General features: G+C 49.3%; 1 protein-coding gene across 2 annotated transcripts in view; it reads right to left on the reverse strand.

Annotated features, from left to right (window-relative positions):
• BDP1 (BDP1 general transcription factor IIIB subunit) overlaps window positions 1-22706 on the reverse strand; it is a 1097554-nt gene that overhangs the window by 983922 nt on the left and 90926 nt on the right. For both annotated transcript variants that reach the window (XM_069224223.1, XM_069224213.1), the window contains exon 8: window positions 9990-10044. In XM_069224223.1, coding sequence (XP_069080324.1) covers window positions 9990-10044 — 55 coding nt within the window. The remainder of the gene's footprint in view (window positions 1-9989; window positions 10045-22706) is intronic.

Here is a 22706-nt window from a genome sequence, read left to right on the forward strand (position 1 = left end):
TAGGAGGCACAACTGTGTCAAGTGTGTCCCTCCTTGTTTGTTTAGATAATACATTGTTGTCATGTTGTCTGTTTTGACAAGAATGTATTTCTGGGTTATTATGGGTTGAAATGCTTTCAGCGCTAGAAATACTGCTAACATTTCCAAGTGATTTATGTGAAACTGTCTCTGATGTATGTCCCATTGTCCTTGGATGCTGTGTTGATTGAGGTGTGCTCCCCACCCTGTCATGGAAGCATCTGTTGTTATGACATATTGTGGCACTGGGTCTTGGAAAGGCCGCCCTTGGTTTAAATTTGTACTGTTCCACCATAGAAGCGAGATGTATGTTTGGCGCTCTATCAACACCAGATCTAGAAGTTGACCCTGTGCTTGTGACCATTGTGATGCTAGGCACTGTTGTAAGGGCCGCATGTGTAACCTTGCGTTTGGGACAATGGCTATGCATGAAGACATCATGCCTAGTAGTTTCATTACCATTCTGACTTGTATCTTCTGTGTTGGATACATGGCCTGTATTACTTTGTGAAATGTTTGAACCCGTTGTGGACTTGGAGTGGCAATCCCTTTTGCTGTGTTGATTGTCGCTCCTAAGTATTGCTGCGTTTGACACAGCAGAAGGTGTGACTTTGCGTAGTTGATGGAGAAACCTAGCCTGTGAAGGGTTTGTATGACATATTTTGTGTGCTGTAAACACTGTTTTAGCGTGTTGGTTTTGATTAGCCAGTCGTCTAAGTACGGGAACACATGTATTTGCTGCCTTCTGATATGCGCAGCTACTACTGCCAGGCATTTTGTAAAAACTCTTGGCGCAGTTGTTATTCCGAATGGTAACACTTTGAATTGGTAATGTATTCCTTGAAATACAAACCTTAGGTATTTCCTGTGTGAAGGATGTATTGGTATATGGAAATACGCATCCTTTAGATCTAATGTTGTCATGTAGTCTTGCTGTTTGAGCAGTGGGATTACGTCTTGTAGCGTGACCATGTGAAAGTGGTCTGATTTTATGTAGGTATTTAGTGTTCTGAGATCTAGTATTGGTCTCAGAGTTTTGTCCTTTTTGGGTATTAGAAAGTACAGTGCGTAAACTCCTGTGTTCTTTTGTTGAATTGGTACTAATTCTATTGTGTCCTTTTGTAGCAGTGCTTGAACTTCTAGTCCTAGAAGATCTATATGTTGTTTTGACATCTTGTGTGTTTTCGGGGGGACGTTTGGAGGGAATTGGTGAAATTCTATGCAATAACCATGCTGGATAATTGCTAGTACCCAAGTATCTGTTGTTATTTCCTCCCAAAGTTTGTAAAACTGGCTTAGTCTTCCCCCCACAGGTGTTATGTGATGGGGGTGTGTGACTTGTGAGTCACTGTTTAGTTTGAGGGGTTTTGGCGCCTTGAAATTTTCCTCTATTTTTTGGGAATTGGCCCCCTTTAAATTGTCCGCGAAAACCTCCCCTCTGATATTGCCCCTGGTAGGTAGGTCTTGTTTGAGAGGTTGTGGCTTCTGTGGGTTGACCTTGAAACCCTCCTGTAAGGAAATGCCTCCTTGGCATGGTTACCCCCTGACTTTTTGCCTTTGCTGATGCTATGTTTTGAATTGAAGGTGTGCTGAGGCCTGCTAACCAGGCCCCAGCACCAGTGTTCTTTCCCTAACCTGTACTTTTGATTCCACAATTGGCACACCCTGGCATCCAGATAAGTCCCTTGTAAGTGGTACCCCTGTTACCAAGGGCCCTGATGCCAAGGAAGGTCTCTAAGGGCTGCAGCATATCTTATGCCACCCTGGAGACCCCTCACTCAGCACAGACACCCTGCTTGCCAGCTTGTGTGTACTGGTGAGAACAAAACGAGTAAGTCGACATGGCACTCCCCTCAGGGTGCCATGCCAGCCTCTCACTGCCTATGCAGGTATAGATAAGTCACCCCTCTAGCAGGCCTTACAGCCCTAAGGCAGGGTGCACTATACCATAGGTGAGGGCACCAGTGCATGAGCACTGTGCCCCTACAGTGTCTAAGCAATACCTTAGACATTGTAAGTGCAGGGTAGCCATAAGAGTATATGGTCTGGGAGTCTGTTTTACACGAACTCCACAGCACCATAATGGCTACACTGAAAACTGGGAAGTTTGGTATCAAACTTCTCAGCACAATAAATGCACACTGATACCAGTGTACATTTTATTGTAAAATACACCCCAGAGGGCACCTTAGAGGTGCCCCCTGAAACCTTAACCAACTATCTGTGTAGGCTGACTGGTTCCAGCAGCCTGCCACACTAGAGACATGTTGCTGGCCCCATGGGGAGAGTGCCTTTGTCACTCTGAGGCCAGTAACAAAGCCTGCACTGGGTGGAGATGCTAACACCTCCCCCAGGCAGGAGCTGTCACACCTGGCGGTGAGCCTCAAAGGCTCACACCTTTGTGCCAGCACCGCAGGACACTCCAGCTAGTGGAGTTGCCCGCCCCCTCCGGCCCCGGCCCCCACTTTTGGCGGCAAGGCCAGAGAAAATAATGAGAAAAACAAGGAGGAGTCACTGGCCAGTCAGGACAGCCCCTAAGGTGTCCTGAGCTGAAGTGACTCCAACTTTCAGAAATCCTCCATCTTGCAGATGGAGGATTCCCCCAATAGGATTAGGGATGTGACCCCCTCCCCTTGGGAGGAGGCACAAAGAGGGTGTACTCACCCTCAGGGCTAGTAGCCATTGGCTACTAACCCCCCAGACCTAAACACGCCCTTAAATTTAGTATTTAAGGGCTCCCCTGAACCTAAGAATTTAGATTCCTGCAACTTACCGAAGAAGAAGACTGCTGAGCTGAAAACCCCTGCAGAAGAAGAAAGAAGACACCAACTGCTTTGGCCCCAGTCCTACCGGCCTGTCTCCTGCCTTCTAAAGAACCCTGCTCCAGCGACGCTTTCTCCAGGACCAGCGACCTCTGAATCCTCAGAGGACTGCCCTGCTTCCAAGAGACCAAGAAACTCCCGAGGACAGCGGTACTGCTCCAAAAAGACTGCAACTTTGTTTCGAAGGAGCAGATTTAAAGACCCCGGCAACTCCCCGCAAGAAGCGTGAGACTTGCAACACTGCACCCGGCGACCCCGACTCGACTGGTGGAGAACCAACACCTCAGGGAGGACCCTCCGGCGACTCCGAGTCCGTGAGTAACCAAAGTTGTCCCCCCTGACCCCCCACAGCGACGCCTGCAGAGGGAATCCCGAGGCTCCCCCTGACCGCGACTGCCTGAACTCCATTTCCCGACGGCTGGAAAGGACCCTGCACCCGCAGCCCCCCAGCACCTAAAGAAACGGAACTCCTGTGCAGGAGTGACCCCCAGGAGGCCCTCTCCCTTGCCCAGGTGGTGGCTACCCCGAGGAGCCCCCCCCCCTTGCCTGCCTGCAACGCTGAAGAGATCCCTTGATCTCTCATAAGAAACCATTGAAAACCCGACGCTTGTTTCTACACTGCACCCGGCCGCCCCAGTGCCGCTGAGGGTGTACTTTTTGTGTGGACTTGTGTCCCCCCCGGTGCCCTACAAAACCCCCCTGGTCTGCCCTCCGAAGACGCGGGTACTTACCTGCTGGCAGACCGGAACCGGGGCACCCCCTTCTCTCCATTGAAGCCTATGCGTTTTGGGCACCTCTTTGACCTCTGCACCTGACCGGCCCTGAACTGCTGGTGTGGGAACTTTGGGGTTGCTCTGAACCCCCAACGGTGGGCTACCTTGGACCCAAACCTGAGACTTGTAAGTGATTTACTTACCTGACAAAAACTTACCTCCCCAGGAACTGTGAAAATTGCACTGTGTCCACTTTTAAAACAGCTTATTGTGTTTTATGTAAAAAGTATACATGCTAATGTAATGATTCAAAGTTCCTAAAGTACTTACCTGCAATACCTTTCAAATGAGATATTACATGTAGAATTTGAACCTGTGGTTCTTAAAATAAACTAAGAAAATATATTTTTCTATAACAAAACCTATTGGCTGGATTTGTCTCTGAGTGTGTGTTTATTGCCTGTGTGTATGTACAACAAATGCTTAACACTACTCCTTTGATAAGCCTACTGCTCGACCACACTACCACAAAATAGAGCATTAGTATTATCTCTTTTTGCCACTATCTTACCTCTAAGGGGAACCCTTGGACTCTGTGCATACTATTCCTTACTTTGAAATAGTGCATACAGAGCCAACTTCCTACACCTCCCCTAAAAGGTGTTTTCCTAAATGTGCCTCTGCTCTGCGGGGAGTAGAGTGCGCCCATGGCTTTGGCTGTATCGGTGTCCTTTTTGAGTTTCTCAATGGCAGTGTCTACCTCCGGCCTAAACAATTGCTGTTCATTAAACGGCATATTGAGCACAGCCTGTTGGATTTCCGGTTTGAACCCAGAAGTGCGTAGCCATGCGTGCCTTCTTATTGTAACTGCGGTGTTTATTGTCCTTGCAGCTGTGTCTGCTGCATCCATGGAAGACCGTATCTGATTGTTGGAGATACTTTGCCCCTCTTCCACCACTTGATGCGCTCTTTTTTGGAACTCCTTGGGTAAGTGTTCGATGAAATGTTGCATTTCATCCCAATGAGCCCTGTCGTATCTTGCCAAAAGTGCCTGAGAGTTGGCAATACGCCACTGATTTGCTGCTTGTGCTGCAACCCTTTTACCCGCAGCATCAAACTTGCGGCTCTCTTTGTCCGGAGGTGGTGCGTCGCCTGAGGTATGAGAGTTGGCTCTCTTACGAGCTGCCCCCACAACTACGGAGTCCGGTGTCCTATATATATAGGATCCGTGGGTGGTGGCTTGTATTTTTTCTCCACCCTTGGAGTTATGGCCCTGCCTTTAACAGGATCCTGAAATATTTGTTTCGAATGTCTTAGCATTCCTGGGAGCATGGGAAGACTTTGGTACTGGCTATGGGTTGCGGATAGGGTATTAAAGAGAAAGTCATCCTCAATTGGTTCCGAATGTAATGATACATTGTGAAACTCGGCTGCTCTTGCGACCACCTGTGTATAAGATGTACTGTCCTCAGGTGGCGAAGGCTTTGTGGGATAAGAGTCTGGGCTGTTGTCAGACACTGGAGCGTCGTAGAGATCCCATGCATCGGGGTCATCCTGACTCATTGTATGAGCTGGTGAGTGCATTAGTGGTGGAGTGGTTGCTGGTGATGCATGCGTTGATGGTGGTGGAGAAGGTGGTGGGGTTGTTCTCCTTGCCACCTTTGCCTGTGGTTGCTTGTCCCCTTGTTGAAAGGTAAGTTTCCTTTTGATCTTGATTGGGGGAAGAGTGGTTATCTTCCCTGTATCTTCATGGATATGAAGCCTTCTCTGTGTGTGGTCATGTTCCACAGTTTGAAGGTCCTCTCCAAAGCTATGCAATTGGGTGGTTAGCCCTTGTTCCTCTGTATAGGAACCACTTTTCGGCTCCGAGGCTGGGTGTTTTGGGACCGAAATCTTTTCGGAAGTTCTTTTCGGCTCCGAAGCAATTTTCTTTTGCTTCGGCGTCTCTGTGCCGAACCTTTTCGGCGCCGTCTTTGTGCCGAGGTTTCTCGGAGCCGCTGTCTCGGCTCCGAGGTTGCTGTGTGGCGGTATCACGACCGGAGTCGGATGACTTCGACACCAGCATGCCCGTTTTCGGTGCCTTGGCTCGGTCACCTTGTTTTTGGGTTAAGCCATGGCCTGTCGGCGGTGGCGTCCCCTGGGCTTTTGTGGACTTTTCGTGAGTCCTAATTTTCGACGTCGTACTCACGGTTGACGTTTCTTCGGCGTCGAGTTCTTCGGAATCCGACTCGTGGATGGAGAAAGTTTCTTCTTCTTCCTCCTCGAACCGATGTGGACCTGTAGCCGTGGACGCCATTTGTAGTCTTCTGGCTCTTCGGTCTCTCAGCGTCTTCCGGGACCGAAACGCTCGACAGGCCTCACACGTATCCTCCTTGTGCTCGGGGGACAAGCACAAGTTACAGACCAAATGCTGATCCGTATACGGATATTTGTTATGGCATTTTGGACAGAATTGGAACGGGGTCCGTTCCATCAGTGTCGAAGTCGCACGCGGTCGGGCCGACCAGGCCCCGACGGGGGATCGAAATTACCCCGAAGGGCCACCGGAGCTCTTCAAAATTCGGTGTCGATTTGTTCTAACTAACCCGATACCGAACGCAACAATACCGACGTTTTTTTCCGAGATTCTAACTAACTTTCCAACCCGAAACATGGAGCGAAAAGGAACACGTCCGAACCCGATGGCGGAAAAAAAACAATCTAAGATGGAGTCGACGCCCATGCGCAATGGAACCGAAAGGTGATGAGTCCCTCGGTCTCGTGACTCGAAAAGACTTCTTCGAAGAAAAACAACTTGTAACACTCCGAGCCCAACACCAGACGGCGGACTGTGCACAGCATGTGTATCTGCAGCTACACATGCCATCGAACATAAAGATACTGGCTATTTTTATAAATTGGCGTGGATCTCCTTTTTGAGTCGTGAGTCTCATTTATTAACTATTGTGTGTATTTGTAGATGTCTTGCACTCTGTGTTTCTCTTTTGGTGAAACTGGGTAATAAGGAACCTGGAGACAGTATGGGCTAAAAACTGAATATGTGGGATCTGCAAGATCGGGAGGTGGCCACAGGGCTAGGTGTGGACTCTAAGCTCTACTTCAAAGACAATGAAGACTCGGTTATATACAAGGTGATATTTTGGGTAGCTGATAAGCAGTCCTTCAGGATAGGGCCCAGAATCTGATTGCCCAAAAGCAGAGACTGGAAGTGGGCTCTCTGGAACAGATGGAGTGCAAACTATTAGAGCTTGAAGGTGACCCAGGTTGAGACTTCGAACCCCACCTCTTAGGCAGCTAGAAATTATGAGGGTTGAATGTAGAGAACCGGTTGTGGAAGGTGCAAAGAAACAAATGCTGGCAAAACTTCATAGATCATAGGATACAGGTGACATGGCTGGGAAACTCCTTGCATGGTTAGGTAGAAAGGACAAAGTCTGATGGGTGCATCAGATGATGGAGCCAGGGGGAATTAGCGCCAAAACAGGCAACTCTATTGTAGAGGCCTTTGCTCACCACAATGAGCAATTCTATAGAGCCCAGTCTCTACGGGATACCTCCCACATAGCAAATTATCTGGCATCGGTCACGACTCCAGTACTTGATGCAAAGGCACGTGTAGACTTAGAAGCGGCGATTACTCTAGAAGAGATCCAGGCCACAATTGTAAAATTAAACAAAACACCAGGCCCTAATGGGTGTTTTGCACAGTTTTTCAAGCAATATATGAATCAATTGGGCCCCCACTTATTAAGTATGTTCCCAGAGGCAGCCCAACAAGGTATCCTTCACCAGGATCTCTGCTGAGCAGTCACAGTGGTAATACACAAGGGGGGCAAATTCAAAGAACAGTGTGATTCATACCATCCAACTTCATTACTTAATATAGAAGTTAAAATCTTGGCAACAGTACTAGCCTCAAGACTCAAAGGTAATTTCCCCCTTATCCACAGAGACCAATGGGGCTTTATACCCAGCCGATCTACCCGACACAATCTTCAACAGGCACATAATTAGCTGAATGAAATCAGACTCATGTCCTAGTTGCGCTGGAAGCAGAGAAGCCATTTGATACAGTACATTGGCCCTTCCTAGAACAAACTTTAGTGAAATTCGGTTGTGGCCTCGGATATTGCTAGTGGGTGGGATTGCTTAACAAGTTCCCAGTGGCGGCAGTTTGAGTGAATGAAAATATGTCATCTGACTTTCCTATCTGTAGAGACCCAAGGCCAGGGTACCCCTTGCCCCCTCTCCTCTTTTCCCTTACTATAGAATAACCGGAATGTATTGTCCAAGATCATCCCAGGGTCAGGGTCTTCCACAGGGTGGGAGTGGATGGAGATGAAGAGGAAAATATCACTTATGCTGACAATATCCTTCTGTATATCTCAAGGCCGTCCACGACACTCCCCCTAAAATTCCACCTATTTGAACGTTATGGCATTTACTCTGGCTATCCTCTATCTCCCACGAGGTGGGGTTGACATGTCCCGGCTCCTCTGCCTCTTGATCAGCAGAGATGATGGTTTTACATACTTCAGTATGTTCTTGAAGTTCGGGAAAGATCTTTGTTTTCAGCGAAACCTGGGGAGAGTGGCAAGGGCATCCGGGAGGAGATGGAGAGATGGTGGGGATTCCCCATTACATTATTAGGCTGTGTAGCAATGCTTAGGATGACTTCTCTCCTAAAGCTGCTATATGTGCTACAAAACACATACTACCAGATCCCATCAGAAGTCTTCACCAAACTGGAGACCGGACTACAGACCTTCCTGTGGGATGGTAAGTGCACTAAAATCGCCCTGAAACCACTATAACATAAACCATACAATGGGGCCCTGGCCTTCCTAGATTTGGAGGAATACTCTTAGCTAGCCCATTTGATCAATATCAATGACTGGTAGTTTGCTCCATGGGACCGGTACACATTTAGGTTTGAGAGGGCACAGGGGAGAGGCAATCCTGCTTGCATTATCTGTATGGGTGGGGGTTACAGTGCCTTCTACAGGCTACATAAGTGGCGGTGGCGGTCTGGGAGAAGACAATGAAACATATGGGTTGGCACAGTAAATACCCAAGGATGACACCACTATGGGAGGAGCCTGGCTCCCTGAGATAAGAAAACAGCGGTGTTTCGAGACCCGAGATCTCCTGGGACTCTAGGACTGAGTACCTATTAGAAGGAAGGTAATGCCATTCTCCTCACTACAGAGCGAATATCAAATGAATTCTAATCAATTTTGGAGATGTGCACAGATAAGACATGCATGGCAGACGGAGAGGCTCCCTGGGATGGCATACCAGAATTAGGCCCACTGGAAGGGCAACTGATCACAAATGAATTGGGCAAGGTCACGATTTCCCTAACTTACAAAACTCCCAATAATAATATGATTGATACACTACTCCAATTACAGACGGAATGGGTGGAGAATGTTGGAGACTTGAAGATATGGACTTGGAGGCAGCACTGATGCACCCGAGAGAAGTAGCAATAAAATTAAGACTCTGCCTAATCAAGTTTAAATTCTTCATTGTGTGTACTAGGATAGGCAGAAGCTCCACATTGTTTAAGATGTATTGGGGGGGGGGGGTAGATTTCCTTGGAGCTGCCCATCGATCCAGACCTACTGGGGGATTACTGTCAAAGAACTCAACTGAGTTCTTATGGACTTGATTATTTTAGATGTAAATTTACTCTCTTGGGATGCCAAATGAAGTTGATTTGCCAAGATGTTGTTCGGCAGTCAGGGATTGGTTGTGACCAAGAGAGATATAGACAGGCACAGGAGGAGCAGGACTATCTGACTATTCAAGAATGTACATGGTAGTGGAAAAAGTCACAAATGCAAATAGGGGGTGCCCCCAGAAATTTAGATAAGTATGGGGAAGATTGATATAATAGTCCCCTCACTGGACATGCCAGATGAGGTGGGGAGCCAACACCAGGCAGTGCTGTGATGACTAACATTGATTTATGTTGGTATGTGATGCAGGCATAGATGTATGCTTCTTTACTGCTATGTGTAGGGACTGGCTGATCAATGTCTGGGTGACCGGAGGGAGTGATGGTGGGGTGTTAATTCAGGACTGGTTTTTGTTTCTACCGTTTCCTTTTAGTACGTTAGGTGATAACACAAATATCCTATTTGGTGCTCTTTTCATACCTGTATCAAAAAAATAATAAAATAAAAATATATTTAAAAAAATGCAGTAGTTAGTTAGGAATTTCAGAATATTGTAGGCAATATCAAAGGAACTTGTTCAGAAACTATTCAAGACTCTGAATTACGTGGAGAGAAAATAGAGTATATAAGAAGAAATCTCAGATATGGAAATAAAAGTGAACATAAAAGAAATACATGACCATCTAAAACAACATATTTCATGCAGGATTCTTCAAAGTGAACTGATGTTCTTAAGGTACTAAATTACTTACTAAATGCTTTGTCTATTCTCCAACCATTCGCTCGTTCTTCACGTTTAAACTTGTTCTACAAAATAAGGGGAGAAAAAGGTTGTACATTATATTTTCTGACCATCAAGAATGGTCTGGTATCAACAATAATGGTCAGTATCAATATAGAAAATAAATCACACGTTCATAAGTTTAATCATAAGTCTTTTCTATTTGAAGAGGCAGGAAGAAGTCCAGAAACAGAAAGATAAAGTCGTGAATTCTGTATAACAGAAAACAGAGACATCTTAAAATACGTATATCTATTGCTCTTAAGTCAATCCACTTCATTTTTTAAACTAAAGCAAGCCACAATAAAAAGGTCCAAAACATTTGACCACAGATTTGAGCAGCAGAGCATGCACCATGCTCTTGCTCGCCATGTGCATGCATTAAGCCATTAGCGCAACTATTTTCACAGTCTAGCGGCAGAGCCAAGCATCATGGTGCTCATTTCTAATATGTTAATTTACAAAAAAGTTTGTGCACCTAATATTCTTTTAAGTAACTTCTATATGTATTAGATTTTCTTTTCACCAACACTACTTTTTTTCACCAAACCTCAAGAGCTTCTGCTGCATGTCAAAGGACAGAGAACGTGGTTGCATAATTTAAAAGGCAGAGCTGGTAAATACAGCAGAGGGTGATGTTATGGCGAAAATCAACAGGCTGAATAACACAAAGCTGGCCCTTCCTGCAAACTGATTGATCACATGCATGCTGCACATACATATTTTCTACTCATTTGGTACAAATGAGAATATGCCCCAGATGAGCTAGAGAGGGTTAGCTGGATATTGGTTGCAGGAGAAGACCTAAAGGAGTAGGAGTATAGAGATCACTTTATCTAAGCAATGTTTCCTAATTACTGCATCTGGTCCTCTGAGTCCCAACCCTTGGAGTGAGATTATCAGACAGACAGCTCTGATCATGGAATGGTGCGATCAACTGAGCACATATGTTAATGAATGTATACAGACCTAATTTTTAACAGATTTTAAACTGTAGGAAGCTGGTTATTTATGCAGTGTAACAAATGTAGGGGTACACAATGCAGATAGTACAGGTGACCCTTATTGGATTACAGGGGTTAAATTAATAACCCTAAATACTCTCCTTTGTGGTAGTATGGGCAAGCGGTTTATGCTTATCAGAGGGTAGTGCTAAATATGTGTTGAACACAAAGGTTCAATAAATGAGACAGACTCAAGAAGAAATTCAAGATCAATTTAGAAAAGAACAGATTTTTATATTAAACATCACGGCCTCATTACGAATTTGGCGGTCTTTTGGCAAGACTGCCATGGTGTCAAATGACTAAAGACCGCCATGTTGGGGGTGATCCCACTGCCATATTAAGAGTCACGCAGCGAAGTCCGCCAAAAAACAGCCAAATTTCCAAAACCACCAAGACGGAAAGAGGCTGTTCGACCACCAGCTTGCCAAAAAGCCTCCAATCATATTACGGTCCACAAATCACGAGAGCAGTTCTTCCATGGAGGAAAACCACTGGCGGTAGGAACTGCAGTGGTCTGACATCACATCAGTCAGAACACCACACCACACCACATGTTGAATAGTCTGAATATCCCACACCTGACACACATACACACACTTGAAACACCTACACACTGCACTATATAAGACACCCCTAAGAAACCCACAATTCTTTGCAACCAGAACGCCAAACACAGCCAGAGACAAGCCAAAAATTAAATATATAGCAAAACAAATCATAGGCACCCCTACACATTTCACTCAGCACTCATCCCACACCTGCACAACATACACAACACACAATTTAGTATCCCACACAATACACAACTGTCACGCACTCACATCATAGCACCCACATTTCATCACTAAAACCTTTCCCCCCCATTTTCCACTACCTCACCATTTCTTCCACCACTACCACCTCCCCACAAAAACATCCATGTTTCACTGATGATGGACGAAATTGTCAGAGTAGAGCCATACCTTTTTGGAGCACAGGTCCAGCAAACATCAATAGCCAGGAAAATGGATTTGTGGCAAAGGATGGTGGACAGGGTGAATTCTGTAGGCAGTTACCCAGGCACAAGGGAGGACATCAGGAAGAGGTGGAACGACATCAGGGGAGAGGTCCATTCCATGGCTGCCAGGCACCAGTTGGCGGTCCTCCAGACTGGCGGTGGACCCCAACCTCCTCACACAACTTTCACATCATAGGAGGAGAAGGTCTTGGACATTCTGCATCCTGAGAGCCTGACAGGTATACCTGAGGGAGTGGAGTCTGGTAAGTCACTACACTATTCATGTCACCAAAACATTTTGGCCCTCATTACAACCCTGGCGGTAAATCCTGCTTACCACCGTGCAGAAGACCGCCAACATACCGCTGCGCCCGCAGAATTCTGCTACAGCTATTACGACCCACAGCTCGGAATCTGCCATAATTCAGACATCCACACAAGTCTGCCACACAAAAGATCAGTGATAAACTGGCGATAACAAAACCGAAACCGTCACGCCAACAGGAATACGCCCACACTATCACGACCCACGAATCAACGCAACGGTCTTTCAACCGCGGTATTCCATTGGCGGTACACACCCCCGCGCTCAAAATACACACACATTTACAAAACACAACCACATTGGACAAATCAAAATACACACACCTGACACACATACACACACCACACACACAATCCAATATAAAACACACACCCACATCACCCACAAAACCTTACTACCAGAATTCTGAAACCACGCCAGAGAGAGACACCACCATAAACAACACCAGCATCCACAGACACACAACACCATCACTTACACAACATCCACGCACGTCAAACAGCACACACAAACACATCCCCTCACACATCACAACACACAACACACACCACCTTACACATCACCCATACCACATCATGGCACCTCAACAACACCCCAGGTTCTCTGAGGAGGAGCTCAGGGTCATGGTGGAGAAAATCTTCTGGGTAGAGCCACAGCTATTCGGATCACATCTATGGCGCAGAATTGTCGACAGGGTCAACGCAGTGGGACAGCATCCAAGAACTAGGGATGACATCAGGAAGAGGTGGAACGACCTACGGGGGAAGGTGCGTTGCATGGTCTCCAGACACCAGACTGCTGTACAGAGGACTGGCAGTGGACCCCCCACCTCCTCCCCCACAACTAACAACATGGGAGGAGCAGGTCTTGGCGATACTGCATCCTGAGGGCCTTGCAGAAGTAGCAGGAGGACTGGACTCTGGTAAGTCAACTCATTACTACCTTATCCCCCCCACCCTACCTGCATGCCAGCACATACTCCAACACCTCATCACATATGCCCCACTATCACAACCCGCCCATCCCAATACCAAGCCCTGCATGGAACACCAAAGCATGGACACCCATCACCAAAGCATGTCCACTACAGATACCCACACAGACCCCAAACCAAATATCACACAAGGACCAAGCCAAAACTGCAAGCACTGGAGTACAGGGTCACTCACCCACTGCACACAATGGCACACACAGATGCAATAATAATGCCTTTACACCCCTGCAGGACCCCTACCCAACATCACTGGACAGGAGGTACCAGACATATCCAGTCTCCCCACAAATATCGAGGGACAACTGTTAGAAACACACTAACCCTTAGTGACAACCCCATACCCAGACACCTATTCACACTGTATAGGGTCCTTGTCCTCACCTATAAGCCACACACGGTGCCCCTGGATTTGCCCCATCACATAAGAGATGCTGCTATTTCTCAAAATGTAAGCGTCATGCACTGAGCCAGGAAACTTGGCATTCACAAGTTTGTGATGACAGCAGCTCTGCACAACTGGATCTAGATGACCAGCCCGGCCCATCAGGGACCTCGGGACAGTCGGTTCCCCTGACACTGACACAAGCCACCACAGAGCCTCCCCCCTCAGGAAACACCACCACAGCACCCACCCAGCGGGCCAATCCCTCTGTCCCCAGGACACGTCAATCAGCAGTGTGTCCACCACTACAGAGAACCCAGGTAAACCCACCAACCCAAGAAAATCAGGGACCTGGGGGCAGTGGGCACACAGTTCAGGGGACAGAGGCTCAGGAAAACAGGGAAGCTGGGAGGACTCCTGTGCGACAGGGGGAAGACAGGCCCAGGGAACCCACTCTCCACAAGGCCCACTCCAACATCATGGGAGCTTACCATCATTCCCAGGAGACAATGGCAACGGTACTGGCCAAGTTTCAGGAGACTTAGCGGCTGCAGGAGGAACACTATCTGGGGATCAGGGAGGAACTGAAGTCCATTAACAACACCCTGGTCACCATTGCAGGGGTGCTGCAAGACCTTGTCAACACCAGGAGGGACACTGTGCCACAACAAGGGGCCCCTGACACTAGCCTGGATGATGAACAGCCCTCCACCTCCGCCGGCGCTAGTGGACAGGAGGCACCGCCACAGGAACATGACACCAGCACCCCACCCCTTGCAGATGGAGAACCACCCCGCAAACGGTCCTTGAGATCCAGGAACAAGACAGAGAACATTGCCAGGACACCTGCCAGGAAATGAGCCCCCCTGATTGTCACCCTTCTGTCCCACTTTCTCACCCTGTCCATCCTTCAACTGCCACTGCTCCACTTCCTATGCCCCTTTGGACAATGCACCTGTGAAACAAATAGACTGGACTCTGCCATGGACATTCCTCCACCAACCCTCCCCCCCCCCCCCGGCCCATTTTACAACCCCCTCCACTTATTTGCACAGAAATAAACACACTTCAATCACAAAACAATCTGGAGTCAGTCTGTGATTTCACAAACGTGTAATTGCAATAACCATGGAATATAGCAATGTCAATTTACTTGTGCACATACCGATGTAACAGCTGTAGGCCTGGAGGAAACATAGCAGAGGGCACACAGTGGGACCCACATCTGTGAAATGGAAAGTCAAAGTGACAAGTCAGGGTCCATAGACTGAGTGTAAAAGACAGACTTTTGCTAACTCCAATAATAGTATGAGATATGGGAGGCAGTGACATCTTCTTACCTGTGTCTCACTGGAAGTATTGCATGATTAGGTTGTTTCTGTTGTCGATATCCTCTTCTTCTGCCTCCTCTTCTTCACTGCCCACAGGCTCCACAGCTGCCACAAGACCACCATCTGGCCCATCCGCCTGCAGAAAAGGCACCTGGCGTCGCAAAGCCAGGTTGTGCAGCATACAGCAGGCCACGATGATCTGGCACACCTTCTTTGGTGAGTAGTAGAGAGAACCACCTGTCATATGGAGGCACCAGAATCTGGCATTCAGGAGGCCGAAGTTTCGTTCAATCACCCTCCTAGTTCGCTCATGTGCCTCATTGTAGCGTTCACCTGCCCTTGTCCTGGGATTCCTCACTGGGGTCAGCAGCCATGACAGGTTGGGGTAACCAGAGTCACCTGCAAATATCGAGGGACAACTGTTAGACACACACTAACCCTTAGGGACAACCCCATACCTAGACACCTATTCACAGTGTATAGGGTCCTTGTCCTCACCTATAAGCCACACACGGTGCCTCTGGATTTGCCCCATCACATAAGGGATGCTGCTATTTTTCAAAATGTAAGCGTCATGCACTGAGCAAGGAAACTTGGCATTCACATGGGAGATGTACTGGTCTGCCAAACACACCATCTGCACATTCATAGAATGGTAGCTCTTCCGGTTTCTGTACACCTGTTCACTCCTGCGTGGGGGTACCAATGCCACATGTATCCCATCAATGGCACCAATGATGTCGGGGATATGTCCCAGGGCATAGAAGTTACCTTTCACTGTGGGCAAATCCTACACCTGAGGGAACACGATGTAGCTGAGCATGTGTTTCAGCAGGGCAGAAAACACTCTGGACAACACGTTAGAGAACATTGGCTGGGACATCCCTGATGCAATGGCCACTGTTGTTTGAAAGGAACCACTTGCCAGAAAATGGAGTACTGACAGGACCTGCACTAGAGGGGGTATCCCTGTGGGATGGCGGATAGCTGACATCAGGTCTGGCTCCAACAGGGCACACAGTTCCTGTATTGTTGCACAATCAAGTCTGTAGGTGACTATGATGTGTCTCTCTCCTTTGTCGATAGGTCCACCAGCGGTCTGTACACCAGAGGATGCCGCCATATCATCACCTGCTCCAGCAGACGTGCCCTATGGAGGAGAACAGCGAGCAGAGAGTCAGCCAACACTGAGGAATCACAAAATGTAATCTGCACACATTTAATAATCCGCAATGTGCCTGTAACTGTGTATTTTCAAGGCCTACATTGGTGTGACAGTTATTATTAATGCCATGTGGCCCCCTGAAATGGCGGCTGCCTGACCTGTAAGGTCGGATAAGGGGATATGAGGTAACTGCGCTGGCGTTCTACACCGTCGCGGTGGGCGGTCGAAGGCCGCAGCGCAATTCTGCATTGGTTAACATTGGACCCTATGGGTCTGAGGAGCCCATAACGATGTAAGCCGGCGGTGACGGTACGCACTGCTGTGGACGTGCCTGCCATTTTCTGTCTGTTCCCTCACTTTATACCTGACCTTCAACAGGAGAGGACCTACACTGCAAGTGCTGCTGTGACCTCGGTCTGGAAGCGACAATGGCTCATGTGTCTGGGTAAAAGGTCCCTGCCTTCACTTCGGAGGAGTGGGAGAAACTAGTGGATGGGGTCCTCCCCCAGTACACACAACTGTACGGTCCTCCAGACAAACAGGTAAGTACACTGTGAGCATGCTGCATGGGCAATGCCTGTTTGAAGTGGTGTGGATGGAAGATACATAGGAGAAGCTGAGGCCTGCATGTGCGGACGGTGAGTGCATGTGCGTCACAGCAAGGGTGAGAACGGGGGCCAATGAGTAGGACGGTCCGGACAGATAAAGAATTTCCTTTCCCCCTGTACTTTTCCTCTAGGTCAGCACCCACCAGAAGAAGGCTATTTGGCGTACCATCGCCAAGGACGTCCGGACCGTGGGACTCCTCCACAAACGGAGCACCCACTGCCGTAAAAGATGGGAGGACCTGCGCCGCTGGAGCAAGAAGACGACGGAGGCCCAGCTGGGGATGGCATCCCAACGTGGGAGGGGTGCCCGTCGCACCATGACCCCCCTGATGTTCCGGATCCTGTCGGTGGCGTATCCGGAGTTGAATGGGCACTTGAGGGCATCATAGCAGCCACAAGGAGGTGAGTACACTCTCATTCGAGGTGTCTGGGTGGGGGAGGTGGGCAGTGGGTTCCCCTAGGCCAGGGCGAGCTTGGCAGGCAAGGTCCCTTGTGAGGCAGGCTCCTATGACTTCCAGGTGTGCAGCAATAGGGCTTAGGCCTTGTACCCCATGGGCATGTGATTAACATATGAACTATAAGTGCATGGCATAGTGCAGAGGGCTGCTCACTGTCTGTTGTGTCCGCCAACGGTAGTGGTGTTGCATGCACTGAACATGTCTTTCTCCTGTGCCCCCCACCCCTTTTTGTGGTCTCCATGTTCTTGTGTGCAATAGCATCATCAGGCGGAGGAGCATTGGCACTGGAGCAGGAGGGAGCTGCATCCCACTTGGCCCTGGAGGGCGAAACAACGGAGTCTGAAGCCACCAGTGGGACAGAGGGCGAGGGGAGCTCCACGGCAGGGACAAGAGCAGAGACCAGCGACAGCGGCGACTCCTCTGATGGGAGCTCCCTTGCGGTGGCAGGCCCCTCTGTGCCCACCGCATCAACAGGTACAGCCGCCACCCCTCCTACCAGCACCGCCCTCCCAGCAGCCCCTCAGCGTGTGTCCCGTGCCCGCTCACCCAGGAGGGTGGGCATCACCTTCGCCCCAGGCACCTCAGGCCAGGCCCCAGTCAGCCCTGCTGCCCTCAGTGAGGAGGCTATTGACCTCTGAGATCCCTCACTGTTGGGCAGTCTACCATTTTGAATGCCATCCAGAGTGTTGAGAGGCATTTGCAACAAACAAATGCATACCTGGAGGGCACTCATTCTGGCCAGGCAGCCCAACAGAGAGCATTTCAGGCTCTGGCCTCAGCCCTGATGGCAGCCATTGTCCTTGTGTCCAGCCTCCCTCCTCCAACCTCCTCCACCCAGACCCAATCCCCAGTACCTCAGCCTATCCCAAGCACACCATCAGACCAGCATGCACACACATCAACACACAAGGGTGGCTCAGGCAAACATAAGCACCACACATCCCACAGGCACTCACACAAGCATCATACCCATGCACACATATCAACATCCACTTCCCCCACTGTTTCCCCCTCCTCCACGTCTCCCTCCTCCCTCCCAGTCTCGTCTCCACTCACACCTGCATGCACTACATCCTCAGCCACTACCTCCATCACCAGCACACCCATCACCACTCACGTGCACTCACCACCCCCACTACCATTCACACATCCCCAGTGTCCTCTCCCATTGTGTCAGTGAGCCCTCCTCCCAAAGTACACACACGCAGGCACACACCCACCCAACAGCCATCCACCTCACAACAGCCTCCAGCCCATTCACCTTCACCCAAATTCAGCAGACGTACACCTCCTACAACCACTACCTCTTCCTCCATTCCCAAACCCTCTCCATCTACCCGTCCTAGTGTGTCTAAAAAACTTTTCCTGGCTAACATTGACCTCTTCCCTACACCTCCCCCCTGTCCTCCCCCTAGGGCCAGGCTTTCCAAGTCCCAGCCCAGCACCTCAGCCACCACATCCCCAGGCACAGTGGTGCCAGCAACTGCGGGGTCATGGAGTGCGCCAACCAAACCATCAGGGGTGCCAGTGTGCCACGGAGCGAGGGCAAGGACATTCCACCACCTGCCAAGGTTAAAAAGGTGCTCACATCCCGGAGGGAGAAGCCGAAAACACCTGCCACCAAGGAGTCAGGGAAAACGAAAGGGGACAGTGGCAAGACAACTGCGCCACCATCAAAGGTGGGGAAAGGCCAAAAACTGAAGTGCAGGTCAGGAGAGGGCATGGTGGCACTGACTGAGGGACCAGTGTCACACCTTCTGTCACGTCCATGCCAACCTGTACGGCGGAGAAAACCGCCACCTGCACCGCTACCTGCACCGCCTCCGGCACATCTACAGCCGCTGCGACAGTCCCCAGCCTCTTCCCCAGTGGGCAGCCGTCCGAGGCTGCAGGAGACATCCTGCTTTCTCACTCAGCTGGTGCTGACACATGCTCCGCCGCCACAGACCCACCGCTAGCACCGCCGCCACAGACCCCGCCACAAGCACCGCCACAACTGACACCGCCGCAAGCATCGCCACATCTGACACCACCGCAAGCACCACCACGACTGACACCGCTGCAAGCACCGCCAGCGACCCCACGACGTCCTCAGACAGTGGCACCACCGCAGACATGGCTACCATCCCCAGTGGTCAGTCGTCCGAGGCTGGTGGTGAGTTCAAGGACCCTGGGGAGCTTCCATGAAGCATCACTGTCATCACAGTTGTCACCTACATATGGAATGCGAAGCCGCAGCAGTGTGGGGTATGTCTCTGCCTCCATGGCGTATCATGCTACCTGTACCTCAGCAACCTCGTGGCACACACACCCAGGAGAGTGTATTGTTCTGGCCACCCTGCACGTGGAGCACTCTGGGCACCATGCCCCCTCCAGAACCAGTGGAGAATGACATCCACTACCTCAGTCCTTGGCAGGGTGAAGCACTCTGGGCACAAAGCCCCCTCCAGAACCAGAAGAGAGATACATCCACTACCTCAGTCCTTGGCAGGATGAAGCACTCTGGGAACCATGCCCAATCTAGAACTAGTGGAGAGATACATCCACTACCTCATTCCTTGGCAGGATGAAGCACTCTGGGCACAAAGCCCCCTCCAGAACCAGTGGAGAGATACATCCACTACATCAGTCCTTGGCAGGATGAAGCACTCTGGGCACAAAGCTCCCTCCAGAACCAGTGAAGACTGTTATCCACTTGAGAGACTGTGGCATTGCACTCTCCAGGATAAAGCAGTGGGCAAACCACCCACTGGAAAGACTTGAGAGACTGTGGCTTTGCACTCCCCTGGAAAGTATCTGCAATTCTGCAATTCGCAATTGCAATTCGGGCTCCATGGCGTCCTGGTTCCTCGTGGGGTGTGGAGAGATGAGTGTTTTCCCTTCTGTGTACTGTTTCCGCCATGTTTTTGTTCGCGTTGGTTCCGCCCCGGAAAAGGTGGCGGATAGGCCTGTTGTGATAGGGTGGGCGGTACATTGTCTTCTGCCTGTCTGTTGGCAGTGTCCGCTGCGCTGTTTGTTTGTACCGCCATGGCGGTCGGAGTGTTGAAGTGGCTGGCTATGTTGGCGGTTTCTGCCACGGTCGTAATCCAATTTTTTTCTCCGACGGACGGTTTGTGGTATTACCGCTGCTTTAACACCGACCGCCAGGGTTGTAATGAGGGCCTTTGTCTTGCATGCTCACTGATCACCTTCCCCCACCTCAATGACCAAAGCACCCACCACCCCTTTTTTCAAATGTCTAAATACCCCTCTCTGGTAAGCCACATGTCAACTAAACTCACCTGGGGCCACAGTGTTTGTGTATGGCATGTGAAGTGCAGATACTGACAGCACTACAACTCCCAGCAGGCACTGTTCTACCTGTAAGAAAACCCGAACAGTGTACTACATTTTAAAATGTCTTGCATGTGAAACTAACAATCAGTGTAACGCCTCCCGAATATGCACCACTGTTTAACAGACTATGGCAATGACAGCAATGCTATGGCCCACTACCAGTACTATTACAAGCAAAACACAGCTACAGCTGTGTCCCCTACCAAACTAGCCTTTGAGAAAACCTTCCTAACAAGGTCATATACACACCTGGGGTGAAAACAAAATGGGTAACTGGATGTACTTGCAAGACATCCATACAGCGGCCCAGGTCAAATGGTAACTCCCATACTGTTTGCCAGCTCTGTCACCATTGTGTATTGTTGAATCAATGATGCCATACATCTTACTAGGAGACAAATGTACATTGTCATGTCTTTACTCAGACATGTTATAAGGGTATCAGCAGTAACCTAAACACCAACATACTCCAAGAGCTTGGAGCATGCTGTATGCAATTGCAAATCTCAGTGTCTCACATTGCTCTAACTCAGATTTGGAAGCAGCTGTCATTGTCATATCAGGGGATCATGTAAAGGTAGTGTGTGCATAACACATAGCATGTCTAGTTGTCAAAGTTCAATATCACTAGTTGCATCATTTACAGCAACTGTGTGTTCCACTTTTCCTACAGGTAACATAGCCATTCTCAACATGGAGAGGACACCAGAGACTGCCACTACCCCTCTGGATGAAGGCCTCACTGAGAAAAACACCCCTGGATGTTTGGACACTGAGGACGAAGCTGGCCCATCAGGGACACCTGGTCAGTCGTCAGTCCACAACTGTGAGCCTCACCCTCCCCACATCGACTCCTCCCAGCCCTGTTGCATCCACATCACAGGCAACCATTCACCCCCAAACCTGTGTCCCAAGGCAGTGTCTTAAATAGTGTGACACCACCTACCCCCCACCCCTTCACCAGTAGAGGTACCAGAGTCTCCTGACAATGATGGTCCTGCCACCATTGCGAGTGGGCACATTGTGCCAGGGGCACAGGCACATGGGGGTAGGATGCGTGGGAGAGATGGTGTGAGTTAGAGGATGGGGGCTCCAAGGGACACAACTGACCAGGACACGGTCTCCCAAGTCTTGGGAGCCTACCAACATTCCCAAGGCATGGTGGGCCAGTTACTGACCAAAATGAGGAAGATCCAACAGCTGCAGAGGGACAACCACCAGGAAGCTATGCAGCAGTGGCAGCCCCAACATGCCATCCTGGCTACCATTGCTGGGGTGCTGAGGTACTTGAATAGCACCCTAAGAAGGTTTTGTAACCAACATCAGGCCTCTTCCACTAGCAATGAAACATTAGGCCCTTCTACATCTGTGGCTGCTTGTGGAATGGGAGGCCCTGCCAGAGGAAGGGAATGCCCCCACTCTCTGTAGCAGAAGAAACCTCCCACAAATGTGGACGTCAACCCAGCATCCAGGAGGAGCAAATGCCAAGATCAAACCCACTGCCTGGAAGTGAACCTCTACTGACTGGTTCCCCTTATGTGGCACAGATACACCCTGTTGACTGTTCTGACACCTATCTCCATTTTTTTCCTATGGTACAAGGACACGGGACATGTGTTACCAAATGGTGTAGCAGCTACTATGATGATTTCATCCACCATGACTGAACCCTTCAGTGTTTTGTTTGTGTTATTTCTGTTTCTTATCACTCATTTTACTGTGCATTCCCCATAAATACCACTTAACCACAGACCGTGTGTTGTTGTGATTTATCAACCAACTACAACTGTCATGTATGACAAGTCTTGTACCAAAATGTACCTCTCTAATTTTAAACAGTTGTCATGGTCATTACAAAAGTACTGTATAACCAGGATACATATTGCATTGGCAATGTATTTTATAGATGACACAAATCACTTCTACTGTACACTCCCACACACCAATTTGGAGAATGCCAATAACCACATAGTGAAGTACTGCTGCTAACTTCAGTGTTTCGGCATAGGTGTCAAACACTACCAACCCACAGACTTCTGAAGTTAGGGTCATGTCAGGCTTTCAGTATCCCAGGAGGCATACAGA

The sequence above is a fragment of the Pleurodeles waltl genome, chromosome 1_1 (genome assembly GCF_031143425.1).
Source record: "Pleurodeles waltl isolate 20211129_DDA chromosome 1_1, aPleWal1.hap1.20221129, whole genome shotgun sequence".
Taxonomy (NCBI): domain Eukaryota; kingdom Metazoa; phylum Chordata; class Amphibia; order Caudata; family Salamandridae; genus Pleurodeles; species Pleurodeles waltl.